General features: G+C 38.0%; 1 protein-coding gene across 1 annotated transcript in view; it reads right to left on the bottom strand.

The window, feature by feature from the left end:
* The window catches only part of KIAA0753 (KIAA0753 ortholog), a 19,602-nt gene extending 4,512 nt beyond the window's left edge, over positions 1–15,090 (bottom strand). The window contains exons 1-14 of the mRNA XM_019471792.1: positions 15,070–15,090; positions 14,298–14,441; positions 12,319–12,931; positions 11,199–11,305; positions 10,839–10,901; positions 9,775–9,990; positions 8,409–8,619; positions 6,849–7,045; positions 5,224–5,393; positions 4,664–4,666; positions 4,292–4,378; positions 4,038–4,125; positions 2,446–2,619; positions 1,291–1,372 (exon numbers count right to left, since the gene is read on the bottom strand). Of these exons, the coding sequence (XP_019327337.1) occupies positions 1,291–1,372; positions 2,446–2,619; positions 4,038–4,125; positions 4,292–4,378; positions 4,664–4,666; positions 5,224–5,393; positions 6,849–7,045; positions 8,409–8,619; positions 9,775–9,990; positions 10,839–10,901; positions 11,199–11,305; positions 12,319–12,931; positions 14,298–14,387 (2,101 nt within the window). The 5' untranslated portion in view covers positions 14,388–14,441; positions 15,070–15,090. The remainder of the gene's footprint in view (positions 1–1,290; positions 1,373–2,445; positions 2,620–4,037; positions 4,126–4,291; positions 4,379–4,663; positions 4,667–5,223; positions 5,394–6,848; positions 7,046–8,408; positions 8,620–9,774; positions 9,991–10,838; positions 10,902–11,198; positions 11,306–12,318; positions 12,932–14,297; positions 14,442–15,069) is intronic.
* Positions 15,091–15,259: the final 169 nt, after the last annotated feature.

Raw genomic sequence — 15,259 nt, 5'->3', positions numbered from 1 at the left:
GGTGAGCAATTGCATTGTGCATCACTTATTTTGTATATTCTTTTATCATTATTATTATTATTATTTTCCCTTCCTTTTCTGTCCTATTAAACTGTCTTTATCTCAACCCACAAATTTTACTTTGTTTTTTTCAATTCTCTCCCCCATCCCACTGGGGGGCGGGGGAGTGAGCAAACAGCTGTGTGGTGTTTAGCTGCCTGCTGGGTTAAACCACAACACTGAGGCTATAAAAATTAAACTTGCATGTATGCTGCAAGATCTAAAAACAGTATCACCATCACTTGAAAGGAATAAGGAAAGAGAAAAATCTTCTAAGCTTAAGTAATTTAATATTATCTTCTGTGTACTGCCAGAAGAACCTTAAACTGTTGTGGATTCACTGCTACACTAATATTTACCTAACATTTACTCTTGAACTCTAAGCCATTTAAACTGATGGTTTATTAAAACAAAGGAAAGAAAATGGAAGAAGCAAACTAGAAGATAAATATCTGCTTGCTCCTGCCTAAGCAAATCAACAGCAGGAACAAACTGAGACTGTTTCACTATACCTTACCTCAGCCTGTGAACTCTTAAGAATAGTTTTGAATTCATTAGCATGAAAATGATTACTGCTAAGTAATTAATGGTGTTTCAAAGGAATCAAGTCAAATGAGAACACACTAAATACTCATTTCAAGGTTAAGATTTACAGATTTGCCAGTCCTTTTCTCAAAGCTGAAGACAGGCAAGTCATGAAGAGCTTAACAAGAAAACGAGTGAAGTGGCTTTAGGATACCTCAGACTTAGAAAGTAAACTAGCTGTCTTCTGGAGTAAATTCAAGTAGCTTACAGATGAATTGGAGTGTATGTACTTATGGAACATCGTCTTCACTGCACAAAAATCATTACGCACATTTTGGTAGAAATGAACATATCTAAGCTAAGGAATGACAAATGCCTAGAAAAGGGAGAACAACATTCAAACTTAACATTTGATGATTGGAATTATGTGTTAAAGATTCCTATCCTTCAGCTAAGTTGCACTAGCAGTGCTTTCCATCCAAATGCAGCCCCAATACAGTCAGGTAGAAAATGACAGCCTGTTCTCAGAAGAGATCCTTCCTCTTTAAAATATTGATTTAAGAACTGTATTTTAGAAACAGTCCTCTGAAAGGACCGCCTATAGTAAAAAATGTGTCTGGATGGTGCTATTTGATCACACATAACCCAATGATTTTGATTTCAAAACATCTGAATTTAAAGATACAGATTACAGGGAAAAGCAAGTTGCATTAAAAAGACACTTACCCATTTTGTCTTCCTGGACCCAGAACTCCGAATCACTGTACACAATTTGGGTGAATCTCCTGCGTACAGCCTCCTGGTATCTCTGGTTTTGAACATACAAAATTAATCAATCAACACATACTTAGCAGTTCAGCTGTACTAGTTATCACCCAATAGGAAAGCAGGTCATGATCCTCCTTGGTCAAAGTAGGCTTATTTTGCCTAGTTAACATAACACAGAAAAGGGGTAGGCAGGGTGAAATCACAGATAATCATCTCGTTCAGAATGCCATACAAGACTCAACTAGTAGCTAGTACCATGGCAACTCCTCCCATTTCAGATCAACAGCAGTTAGCCAAACAACTGAAGGGCCCTCATGCTGTTCCTGCCTTACCACCAGTGAATTCAAATGTATGCTCAAATGCCTCATATGGATAAGGACACTGCACAATGTAAGCTTCACGCTTCCAACTTATTAATAGATCTCTAGAAGTAAATGGCACTAAACTCAGTAGTTCTAAGTTAAGATAATTTCACTGAACAGGAAGGTAGAGATGAGACTTTAACCAAAAACTATGGAAAAGCTGATCAAAGAAAAATTTTTAAGAAAGCAATATATGAGAAAGTTCAAGTCAAGTAAATGATAACCTCATGAATATTTACATAGCAAGATGGATAAATAAGGGCACAGATAACCCTGTATTTGTCTGACTTCCCCATGTTGCCCCGTAAAATATTTTGGATTGCCAGAGCATATTTCCTTGAGATGCTCATGCTACTAGAATACTAGGATCCTATATCACCAAAAAAATGAGGAAAAAAAGTTAAATTAATAAATATTCAAATACTTTCCAATCTGTGAGACAATCAACATAACCACCATACTGATTCTCCCATTCACATATGATGATCTAAGCCACAGGGTCTTGAGGCAGGAAGCAAACTCGGGTCTACCAACTCTAAAGCCATCACTAAAACTATTAGGGCAAACAATCTTCTTCTATTCTTACACTACTTTTTGCTGGAAGTGCAAACTCCTTCCCAGTCTTTCATTTCATACACTGATCCAGTCAGACCTTGCTTCATTTAAGACTGTAGATACTTACAGATATTACAATTTATGGACAGTAAACAAGAAATTGGCACTAATGAGACCAAACGAGAGAAAATCTTACTTCAATTTCTTCCATTCTTTGCAACATTGACTCCAGACTATGAGTATCAGCCATAAGCAGAGCCTCAGTCTGGAGTCTCTCACGCTGCTCCATACTCCACAGTTCCTGAGCAGTATCTTCCAAAAGATCATCCAATAGCTTTTCACTCAGAATAGCTGCATTTGCTGCAACCTGCTATTTTCATCAGAATAGCTGCATTTGCTGCAACCTGCTAAAAAAAAAACCCCAAAAACAACTGGGGGGGAAAAGAATGCTTACAAATCAAACATTTCTTAGCAGCTCATAACCCAGCCAATGCAAGAAAGAAAGAAAAAAAACCCCAAAAACAACTGGGGGGGAAAAGAATGCTTACAAATCAAACATTTCTTACAGCAGCTCATAGAAATAATCCAATTGTTATCTCAACTTTTCCCTTCAATGAAAATCCAAATAAATTCCTGTTTTCCTTCCACCCACACAATAAGCCAAATCAATAAAAACAGCTTAGTATGTTCCTTCCAATAAAATCAATGAATATGGAAAAAACTTGCTACGCAACTATGTTCCCAAATTGAAGATGAAAATGTCACAGGTTCAGAGATTACCCAGGAATTCAAGAAAGTGAAGTGAAGGCCCTCATCTTACAAAACACTACACACACATTTAACTTCTCTTACAGGAACAGTCTCACAGCAGCTCCAGGTGGTAATGAGTAAATATATGAGATCCAGGCCACAGCCATAGATTTCAGTTGTGTCCAATTTTACCAATTAGCCATGGTATGATATCACTATTCATTTATCTGTATTATTTTACATGAAAACATTTTGCCCCCTAAGCAACTTTATGCATTCAAGGTCATCAAGCAAAAAATATGCAAAAGAGATGATGTTAGAAAGAGCTTTCTCATTGTTTCGTATTGTACATGGTTACAGAACAATACTTTAGAAGGCATGCATGCCCATACAATGTCACTGTTTTAAAGATGTGGCTTATGTAAGTTGAAATTGCTAAGTTCTGGAAATCAGTACTACTTTTCCAGTTGCATTCTGCTATATGGCAAAGATAAAAATTCATCTTAAATGTCAAACAGCTTTACTCTATGACATACAGACAGAATATACCTTCTCAGCTGCATGAGTTAAAAGGTGGTTTATAAATGAAGAATCCTTCAAATGACAGTTTGTTTCCAAGGAGAGATTGATCTTCTAAATAAACGTAAATCCTCTCATGATAATCAAGCTTTCTGTATTATTAGTCATTACTAGTCCAAATTTATTTAGTCATTAAATATGGTATTATAAGAATTATTAAAATAACCTTATCAAGTTATGTTCAGTGTGGAACTGTTATGACCATTCAAAAACAACTTAAAAATGCATCTACTTGACAAGAAGATAACCAAAATATTTAATGCAGCTTTGCCAAACGTCATTACAGTAATTCAAGACCCACATACTGAAATGGAAATACACTCTCCAAATGTCCAAAACTGTTGACTACATAAATATGACTTGCATTAAGTTGAAAAGAAACTGTGTGTTGCCCCTTTATAAATGTTTTACAGCTCTAAAGGCATCCTTCAAACAGTAGCATGAGCTTGACTGTACTACCTGTGTCCTATCTAATAGAGGTTCTAAGCGCTCCCGTACTGCCTTCTCAACTTTGTCTGCACACTGGGTTGGAGAAGCACTTTGTGACCTACACAAAAAAGAACAAATGACAACGGCATTCTGAAACTTGGTATGACAACAATAATTTAAAAATCCCAAACACATAAATGTACTTTTTGGGGGACTGGTGGGAGTGCAGAGAAGACCATATCAGATCTGACACCATTTATTAGCTCTTCAAAGTAAGTCATTACCTTAACTTTTGTATTTTTTTCATTTCTCCTCTGCTAAGGTCAGTTAGAACCTTCACTCTTCTTGAAGTTTCTGCTTCAAGCCATGGTCTTCAAAAATAAAACAGTAACATAGAGGGTTACAAAATGCACATTCTAACAACTGGAGAATGAAATCACATGATTCTGAGTATTATTATATTAATTATATAATATATATAAAAGTATTATCTTAGGTTAGAAAACTTGCAAAAAAACTTTAGAGAGAAAATTAATATTGACTTTAAGACCATATAAGCCAGGAAATTCTGTTGAGAATCGGGGATCTTCAATTATGTTTCTGCTACTGGCAAACAGGCAACTTCATGGCTATCCACAAATACTGCCCAGAGAGACAAGCTCCTTATCTTACCACGCACACTGCCTACTACAGATCCAGCAGCTGGATCAGCAGTTGGATCTCCTGCTTCAACTGCCACAAACAGCAGTCCCAAAGCAAACTAAATTTGGGGAGCCCTGGTCTACAGGATGCTGAATATAGTTTAAAATAAACAAACCTGCACTCTATTACTGGCTAAGACAAAGATATATATTTTGTCCTCCTGGAACAGGGAGATAATATTTACCTTCTTAATGCAGTGCTGTAAATATCCATTCTGCATACTGTGTATTTTGTCAATGCCCTGCCTAGCACAGTTTGGCCTGTGACTCCCAGACAATACTTGGACCTGATCCAGGAAAAAGCATAAAGCAGTGGCTCTCCCCAGGCTGTATGAGTGAGGTCACTTTGTGCTGAGTGGGAAAAGAATACAACTATACAGTAGCAAGCTGTGCTGTGCCACTTGCCTTCATGGTCTGACAGCCAGGCCAAATCCATCCTATTTACTAGTACAGATATAGCAGCATTTCCACAGGAAAGCAGGGTAAAGATGGGTTCCACTAGACTGTGAACGTACCGCTTAGGTGAAACAGGTGGAGATGTAGGGTTTGGAGGCACGCAGGGTATTCTGCTCTCCTTAACAAGTCGTTTGTTCTCTTTTAGCTGGAAAGCTATAGTTGTCTCCTGAAATCGTGCATGCTTTTCTTGAGGCTGTACCTGTCTTGATTTTAGAGATTTCGGCATTCCCTTAAAATTAACACAATCACATTAAAAACATATATTCCAGTTGTTGGATTTTTGAAGTATTTTGCATTCTGCTTCAGAATTTGTCTTGAAGTCATGCCTGCTGGCTTTGTTGCACAGTTGACGTGTGGAGGTTTTACAACTGATTTAAAGGGAAGTACAACTGTGCCTGAACAGAACATATGCTTAATCCTGCAACTATTATTTTTGCAAACAGTTCCAATTTTTCCAATGTTGCTCTTCATGGGGAAAAAACTTCTTTTGAAATTTTCAGCATTAGACTCTATGTTAACTCTTAATAAATCCAAATAGAAGGTTTCCAAGGTAACATTTTATTCAGCCATGAAACTATAATATTGCCATATTTGTATTTGCTACAAGGACACTTCGACTAGTCCCCTCAGTATGAATTATTTAAATGCTTAACCTTCCTGCTCACAGTCCTCACTGATAGATAGATAGATAGATAGATAGATAGATAGATAGATAGATAGATAGATAGATAGATAGATAGATAGATAGATAGATAGATAGATAGATAGATAGATAGATAGATAGATAGATAGATAGATAGATAGATAGATATGGGAAGCAGTAAGTTACATATGCATACATATATGTTACTGTATCAGATCTGATTTTTCAAGCTGATGGTGATACTCTGAGGAAGGAAAAAAAAGAGCATTTAATAAAAAACCCCAACTATATGCAAAATTTAGCACTTGATAGATAGATAGATAGATAGATAGATAGATAGATATGGGAAGCAGTAAGTTACATATGCATACATATATGTTACTGTATCAGATCTGATTTTTCAAGCTGATGGTGATACTCTGAGGAAGGAAAAAAAAGAGCATTTAATAAAAAACCCCAACTATATGCAAAATTTAGCACTTTGAAATATTCTTTAAAGAACTCATTTGTTTGCATTACAGAAGCCTCTTGCTGGTTGCAAGAAGGACTTACCAGAAACCAGAATTTGTATTGTGAAGTTTTATAATTTCTGTAATCAATGAAGTAAATCTGCCTAACTTACATATTCCAACTAACAGTACCATTAGCACAACATTACTGCTGAGTGCGTTTTTCATGACAGAGCATGACCAATAAGAGGAAAATATTTCAGCTTTAATTTCAAGCTGAAAAATAACCATGCTAATTTCAAACATGAAACTAGTTTCGGTGAAAGCTTTCCTTGCTAATCCTGTTATTCATTGTTTCTAGTTGTACAGTGAGTTTCCAAGGAACAATAACACTACTTTCAAAAAACATTTGATAAAATAGTCATAACCACTAGAAATAACATAGGCGGATGACATAGTTTATCCCCCTATGCCTCCTAGCTCAGAATAAAAAAATTGTGAGGAAGTGCAAAGCTTGACAGCGTCTTACATTATATAACAAATCCCAGAGGACAAATAGAAGAAAGCATAAATTCTTTTATCACTTCCATACCTGTGATTTTGCAGGCAATAACACACCTTTCTTCTTCAAAGGGCCACTTTCAAGGATGGGATCTTTTTTTACAGCTCTAGCTCTCACCAATGCGTCTATGCTTCCTTGCAAAGTGGCATTTCTCTCTGGAGTACGTGGGTCACTTTCTTGGAATTTATTGTGCAATGTATGAGCACAACTGTTTGCCTTCTGAACTGCTGAAATATTTGCAACATGTCAATGTTTATCTGTGTCAAAAATAATAAATAAACTTTCAACTGTAAGTTGAAACGGGCAAGAATCATCTTTATTTCTACATTTGATACTTCTGTTATGCTAGGTATACCTAATAATGAACTTCTAAGCTTTACCATAATTAAAAAAAAAAAATCAAATAAAAAAAGAAAAAAAAAAACCCTTGTATTTCCTGTCACGTATTAAATAAGCTGTCTTTCTTACACTGTTTCAATGAACAGGAGATTTTGGGTTTTGTGTGCATATACATATTTATACGTATGTAGATATTTGAAAATACACATATATATGAAAACCATGGGAAAGCCTTTTGGTAGTAATCGCCATATGAAGTCTAGGCAGTGATAACAAAACATTCTTTTTTTAGGCAGCAAGACACGTGGAAACCATTCGATGCTTGTCAATATACTGCCTCTCTGGACTGCCAAAGATGAATTCATCTCATAGAATTCTTCTCACCCTTACTTAGGGGTAGAAAGGAATACTTACTATTCTAGTAAAAACCAGTATGAGGTATGAGAAAGACACACCAAAGAATAAAAAAATTAATATAGGTTATATAATAATGTAATAAGCTATAATGGCTTTCATGAGGTGTCAAAATACTTCAGGTGAAAGAATAAAGCCCATTTCCTTTCATATATGAAGAACAATAAAGTAAACCAATTCCCAAAGGTTGCATGGTGAACTAGTAGTGAAAAAACCAAAGCCTTCAGCTTAACTATCAGTTAACGTGTCTCTAGGTACTGAAACTGTGATTACTGTGCAGAAGACAGTAACATTAATGAGCTGGCAAGAATAAAACACTGCCACCCCCCTCAAAACTAGAGAAACTGCACAAACCAAGGAAATTCTGAGCCAAGGCTTCAGTAAATCTTTTCACTGTAAACTGTTAAACAACAATAGCTTTGTTGGGAGATTTGCTAACAGTCAGAGACTTTGCATTCCAAAATAATATATTTATACAGTATTTTCTAGTTAGATATTTGGAAATATTCTGTATGCTCCATTAATGTCAACTTGTAAACTGCCATTTAGGTGTACACCGCAGAAAAACAATCTAAGTGTAGCCCACAGTAAAAGAAATGGACAAAAATAGGAAGAACATGATGATGATAATAATATAGTTATAAAGAGGTATATAAACCTGCAGGTCTATCATCTCAGGGAAACAGCTGAAAAAAATGCATAACAAGGCTATGTGAATCTGATAACTACATATGGGCTGTTATACACTTTTGACCAACAATACATAACATACTATAAAACCGAACCGCAGATGGTAAGTTACTGATAAAAATGTATTTAGTAATTCAAAATACAAACCAGTCAAGAGACTCCTGGCAGCTGGAGGTTTTCTAGGTTCTTGTCTGTGCTGTCCCTTTAAGATGAGAGATTTGTTTTCTCCTTTTGGAGATGTAAGCTGCTTTCTGGCTGGAAATGTCTCTGTGTTCCTTGGAGATTTGCCCTGAGATGCTGAAATACATTTCTTCACTTTTTTGGGTGTTTGTTTCTTTTCCAGCAGTGAATCCAGATCCTGCACCAAATATTTAGAATTTTAATTACACTCTCAGTAAACCTGATGTAATAATGAGAAGCAAATTCAAGAGATTCTATGTAGTTGGAACTTTTTTGGTGTGGTTTTTGTTTTTGTGGTAGTGATTACTCCTGATAGCTTGTTCATGCAGAAGCTTCTTCATATTATTATCTTACAGAAAAGCCTTGCATTTTTATATTTACAACTGACTCCAGCAAATTATCTGCTTACAGCATGTTCAAAAAGAAACGGACACAAAGGCTACAGACAAAAAATGCCCACATGACTGTGGTAAGACAGATCGACACTTCTTCCAATGCTAAATCCAAACTTAAACAATTCTACCTCCTTTCCTGTTCCCAGGCAGTTAGCACTGTTGCTGTTCTCATAAGCAGTTCGGAACAGTAAAAATAAAAACACAGCTCTTACAGTTATAACAATATTTTAAGGAAAATAAAATATCTTATGGCTATTGCATCAGTTGCTTTTATTCAAATTAATTAAATACTGGTTTCATAATAGTTCAGGTTACATAGGTTCTTAAAAAAAAAGTCTTGTAGGCAGGAACTGCAGCAGGAAATGTGAATCAGAACTTTTCTATTATACTAACAACATGTTTTAAGACACCAGATATCACTAACAAAAGTCATTTGAAGGGCATAGAGCTTAAGTAACTCTTGTAGCTACAACTTTATCTTCTGCCTGGACAATTCTGCACCCACCACCATGTGTGAGGTCAGATGCTTATCACTAATCCTGATGACTAAAGCATGCATTGCAAAACAATAAACACATAACTTACGCCAATGTATAAAATGCAATTCTTTCAGTCCTGAAAATGGCAAACGAACCAGAAACTGGTGCTTTGTTAACCACTATCACTACCAGTCCTCACTCTACCAGGAGAGCCAGTAAAGACAGGAACAGCATCAACAAGAAAAGCAGCAGGTAGCTTCTGTGTTTAAGATGCAACTCTGTTTTACACTACCATTATTTAGGAACTTCAGAAACATATTTATACATTAGAAAATTGGCCTTTAAAAAAAACCAACCCAACAGCAAGATATTCTGCCATTTCATGAACACACAATATAGTTTGCAGTGTCGTATTTCACGTCTTTTCTGCCTTAGCAAAAACATTTTGTTTTTTCCTACCTCAACTTGCAGCAAAATATCTATGATAACATCAGAAATGGAAGAATCCACTTCTAGTTTGGCAGAACAGAGGGACAGTTGTCGAATGAGACTGCCCAGTTCCTTGTAGTGGGTAGGAATCTGCTGCTCTGTTTGATCTGTAAACTGATTGGCAAATGCCTGCAAGGCTCGTACAGCTCCTCTGTGCGCTGCTGCCAATCTGGATACTGCTCGAGACTGGAAAAATGAAAAATAAATGCTTTAATAGCTATAGTTTCTATGAATACTGATACTATTCAAAGAATTGTTGCCAAAATTTCACGGAGAAACACTCAGGCTTGGGATAATTCTGATGGATATGAGGCCATTTGTGAGACAAAACAAAACAAAACAAACAGGCATTTGAGCAATCTACTAAAGCACTACACAACAGTACTCATATCAAGTATCATGCTAGCTTCAGATAAAATAGCCTGGTTATAACATATTCTGATGTTTCTACTACCTACACCAACAGAGTACTGTAGTCACGGGCTTGACCCTAACGTGCAACAATTGCACAAACATAGAACATTCTCCATCCTCCAGTTTTTGTTACAGAAGAAAATACAAGTGATGGAAAAGCACAAGAGAACAACAGGACAATATTGGCCAAACAGTAGACATGATCTCAGTACTATCTTTCTGAAAGATGCTGGGCGGAGAAAAAAATCAGAAAAGAGGCTGATAAGACTGAGTGACATCAACAGGAAGTTAAAAAAAGTAGTCAAGAGTAGAACACACTGTTATTCAGAGAAGGAAGTGGAATGAAGAAGGAATTGGAAGCCACATAAAAGCAGAAGACCAACAGCCTTCCTCTCCAGTTTACTGTAGACAGATAAGAACTGAGGAGAAGAGGGAAGGAGCAAAGGCAGTATCAGACCAAGTGAGACATACTTCTGTGAGAATGAGATGAAAGGTGCAAGAAACAAAGAAAATCTCCCTTCTGGAGAGGGCCTAGGTGTACCCTAGACAATCAAACTCAATTAGCTAGAAAACTTTCTGTCAATAAATTACTCACAGCCTGAAGGATAATTACATCTTACCTTTTTAGTATGTTTGATTTTATGAGGACTCAGTTTCTCTAAATCATCCTGAATTTCTTTTACCTGTTTATCAAGAAAGGAGGGGGAGAGGGGAAAGTCAGTCAGAATTAGCTCCATGTCTATAAATGAACAATTAATCTTCACTGTAACGTCTGAGTGAAAGTCCAATTTTTCCAACAGTGATGGTCATCTCTCTGTCCAGTCATGAGAGAAATTAGTCACACCATCCAGATCTAAACTAGAATGCCATGGAAGTTCAGAGATAACCCAATCGAATTTCTCTTGTTTCAGTTAATTTCTGTCAAATTCATCACAATAAACTAGCTATTCTACACCCCAATTTAAAACGCTGATTCCTACCTGTTGCTGGAGCACATACAGCATCCGAGCTGACCGTGCAGCTTGTTTCTGTCTCCTAGTGCAAACTTGTTGCTCTTTATCAGGATCTAAAATTTCTCTCTCTCTCCCTAAAAAGCATGAAATGTAAAGTTTTATGTCTTCATTTAACCTGTGAAAACCCCTATTAAGCCATGATAACAAACATAATTTAGCAATAACCCTCTTTCATGCAGAACCTATACACAATGTATCACATTTTGCAGGGCTCCCTTGAGCAGCAAAGCACTGCAAAGCACTAAGGCTTTCTCTTTTTTCAACTATGCCCTGCCAGTGCAGAGGCTGGGGGTGTGAAAGAAGCTGGGAGGGGACACAGCCAGGACAGCTAACCCCAACTGATCAAAGGGATATTCCACGCCGTGCCAGGCAATAAAAAAAAAATGGAGGTTTTTTGAGGGAAGGTAGCCTTTGCTCACAGATTGTCTGAGCATTGGGTCTACTTGTGGGAGGTAGCGTGTGATTGCCTTTGCATCACTTGTTTTTTTCTTTCTTCTTCCTCTTTCCTTCCCTTCCTAAACTATCCTTATCTCAACCCATAAGTTTTCCTGCTTTTAATCTTTCTATTCTCTCCCCCGTCCCACCAGGGGGAAAAAAAGCACAAGTGTGTGGCGCTTCGCTGCTGACCAGGGTTAGCCCACAACAGTGTCACAAAGCACATTAATCACGCTACTGCACAGCCATAAATTAGGTGTCAGACTTGTGAAATGAAATTTTACTAACTGTTGCCCCCTTTCTCATCACTGATAAGAATGTGGTTAATTATGATACTGTTTTTTGCAGTCTGAATATCTAGTCAATAGGCCTACAGACACCAATATTTTTTCACCCACGTTATTAAATAGCTTACCACTAATTTACTATCGTTGCAGGTTGGATTGGAACTTACCACAAACACTCAAAGATATTAAACCCTGCTATTGCTTAAACAGGCTAGCCATTCTAGCTTTTATCTACTTTTGAAAAAAGTAGATGGTTCTCAAAAATTCAGAACTAAATACGGATTCTAATCCAAGCCAAAAACCAGAAAAACAAATCAACCAACTACTGTACATTTATATAACATAATTATTGTTCAGTCTTACACCTTTTTTAGTCAGTTCTTCAATTTTGTGGATGTAGCTCCTCAATTCCTTTTGCAGCCGTCGGACTTCCTGCATATTTTTATCTTCTTTTTTGTTTACATTTGGCTTGGGGTCCGGTCCTGTGTCATGGGTGGGTGGAGAGTCCAAAACAGCTGGTATTAGCTTTCTCTCATTTGGTGTGTAGAGATAAACTTTAGCACCAGAGATGGTAGTCTCCACTTTGGAAGGCTGACCAAGTTTCTGCTGATATTTCAAGTGAGTTTGAGACTTCACTGCATTTTTATGTTCTGGACTTTCAAATACTTCAGTCTTCTGCTGTTGTGACTTCTGGGCTAACAATGGTTTATTGACAGCATCTCCAAACACTTGCTGTTTCACTTGCTCTTCAAGATGTCTTCGTTTTATGTCCCTTTTGGCTAGCTGAATAGCCAATTTTAGTCTCTCTTCAGATATCACTGAAAACATGACAGAGCTTCTTATGCTGGGGTCCTCACTTCCAGCTAGATTTCTCTGATCATTGGATGCCTTCAGTTTTTCTATTATAATTGGACGGGGGTTAGAGAATCTGAGAGCCAAGTTCTCTGGAACTGCAGGGACATTTCTATTAAACTGGAGCTGTTCCAAAGGGTAAAAAAAAAAGCTGATGTTACATAGAACACTTTACACAGGTGATGTACTTCTAGTGTATAACAGTAAGGAAGTTGGATCTTCTTTCATATTAGAATGCATTCTGTCATGATGGTACTTCTTCAATGCATGCAAGGCATTCCGTCCACTCAGACAAATGCCAGTATTCAAAATTATTTTGAATTAAGCATTTAGATCATCTTGTAAATAACATTAGGCACTTATCTGCAACTTAGGGTGGGCACCTTAGGGAGGGTACACACATTGAAAAATCTGCTCCAAAGTGACTGGGCAATGGACAATGAATGCCCTTATAAAGATTTTTTTTAAGAGTTCTGACAATGAAATTAATGACTTATAACAACAATTAACATTAGTAATATAAATGGGTATGATTATAGCATACTGATTTAGTAAGGCATTACTAAATTTACAAAGGTAACAGAAGGAGAAATGATGAAGGAGATGCATGATGAAGAAGAAATGGAAAGCTGAAACATGGTACCAGAATAAAGTTTCTAGGTTCTGTTTCCATGTAGTAAAGTAAGAGCTTAAGATACTGTGCTGGTTTTGGCTAGGATAGAATTAATTTTCTTCATAGTAGCTAGTACAGGGCTATGTTTTTGGATTTGTGCTGAAAACAGTGTTGATAACACAGGGATGTTTTTGTTACTGCTGTGCAGCGCTCACACAGAGTCAAGGCCTTTTCTGCTCCTCACCCCACCCCACCAGCGAGCAGGCTGGGGGGGCACAAGAAGTTGGGAGGGGACACAGCCGGGACAGCTGACCCCAACTGACCAAAAGGATATTCCACACTGTATGGCGTCATGCCCAGCATATAAAGCTGGGGGAAGAAGGAGGAAAGGGGGAATGTTTGGAGTTACGGCATTTGTCTTCCCAAGTCACCATTACATGTGATGAAGCTGCAGAAATGGCTAAACGCCTGCCTGCCAATGGGATGTAGTGAATGAATTTCTTATTTCGCTTTGCTAGCACGTGCAGCTTTCACTTTACCTAGTAAGCTGCCTTTATCTCAACCCATGAGTTTTCACACTTTTACCCTTCCGATTCTCTTCCCCATCCCACTGGGGGAGAGTGAGCGAGCGGCTGTGTGCTTAGCTGTCTACTGGGATTAAACCACAACAGACAGGTAAATAATATTTACAGATGTAGTTTCTGATCCATACCCTTACAAAAGGACAGGGTCAAGATTATGTATGACAGCATCATGAAAGCAAGTATGAAGATTTCACGCTCACTAGTGGGCTATTCTCAGGAAGTGGCTCATAATCATCTTTTTATAACAATCACAAATGAAAACCAATTCAGCATCGCTGCATAAGTCAAATAATACCTGTGTTTGTAAAGCCTTTGCTTCATTCCTGTACAGCTGAGTAGTGAATGCAAATGTAGCATCAGACATGGTTGGCTTGCTTGGTCCCATCACATCGGCTTGATGCTGAAAATCCAGTTATTTATCCTTTGCTTACAATTACAACTATGAACATGAGAAGAATCATACATTATTTCTGCCTCTCAAAAGCAATCCCAGGTCGGATGTGAATAACAGATAGAGAACCAACCTGAGGAGGCATGTAGAAATGCAAAACGTATCATGTGTACTTGTACAGGCAGTACACAAAATGGAGAGTACAATCCCGCCATTTTAAGGCAAAATTTACAATTTATATCCTTCTCTTACAGACCCCCACGGAGAGCTGAGGAGCACCACTACAGACTATGAGGCTCACACTATGAACCATAAGAAGACTACCGCAGAACTTTTATAGCTATTACTTATCTAGAAGGGAAACAGTATACTGCAACGAGAAGAAAAGAAAACAGACTAGCAAGATAGCCTAAGGCAATGCTCAAGGCAGCCGGGTCTGCACAAAACACGTGAGTGTCAAAGGAAAACAGATCAAGGGCATGCCCATACCTAAACCTCTTCACAGAGAAGGATTTAAAATAAAAGCAACGTGTGGAGACAGCCTGAGGCTTACGTCTCCTTCATCTGCCTCCGAGAATTAAAAAATGAGCAGGATCCAACGCATAACGCTGTTAAAACTTTCTATCGCGACTGAATTACAGGTTCTGTCTCTGCTCCTTAGCTCAGCCGCATGTACCTCTTCAGGTCTCACACAACTCAGGAGTCCGGACGCCTGTTTGGCCGTGCCTGCCTGCAGGTTTTGGTCACGACGCGCCTCTCGCGAGGGGGACACCCCTGCGGTGCGACCTCTCTCCAGCCGCCCGCAAGTCAGAGCCCGGCGGCCGACCTACCTCGCGCCCCAACCCTGCCGGCGACAGCCCGCGGCG

Source organism: Aptenodytes forsteri, unplaced genomic scaffold (genome assembly GCF_000699145.1).
Source record: "Aptenodytes forsteri isolate BGI_AS27 unplaced genomic scaffold, ASM69914v1 Scaffold66, whole genome shotgun sequence".
In the NCBI taxonomy this organism is placed as follows: domain Eukaryota; kingdom Metazoa; phylum Chordata; class Aves; order Sphenisciformes; family Spheniscidae; genus Aptenodytes; species Aptenodytes forsteri.
Note: the sequence above shows the minus strand (reverse complement) of the source record. Positions and strands in the feature narration are given on the sequence as shown.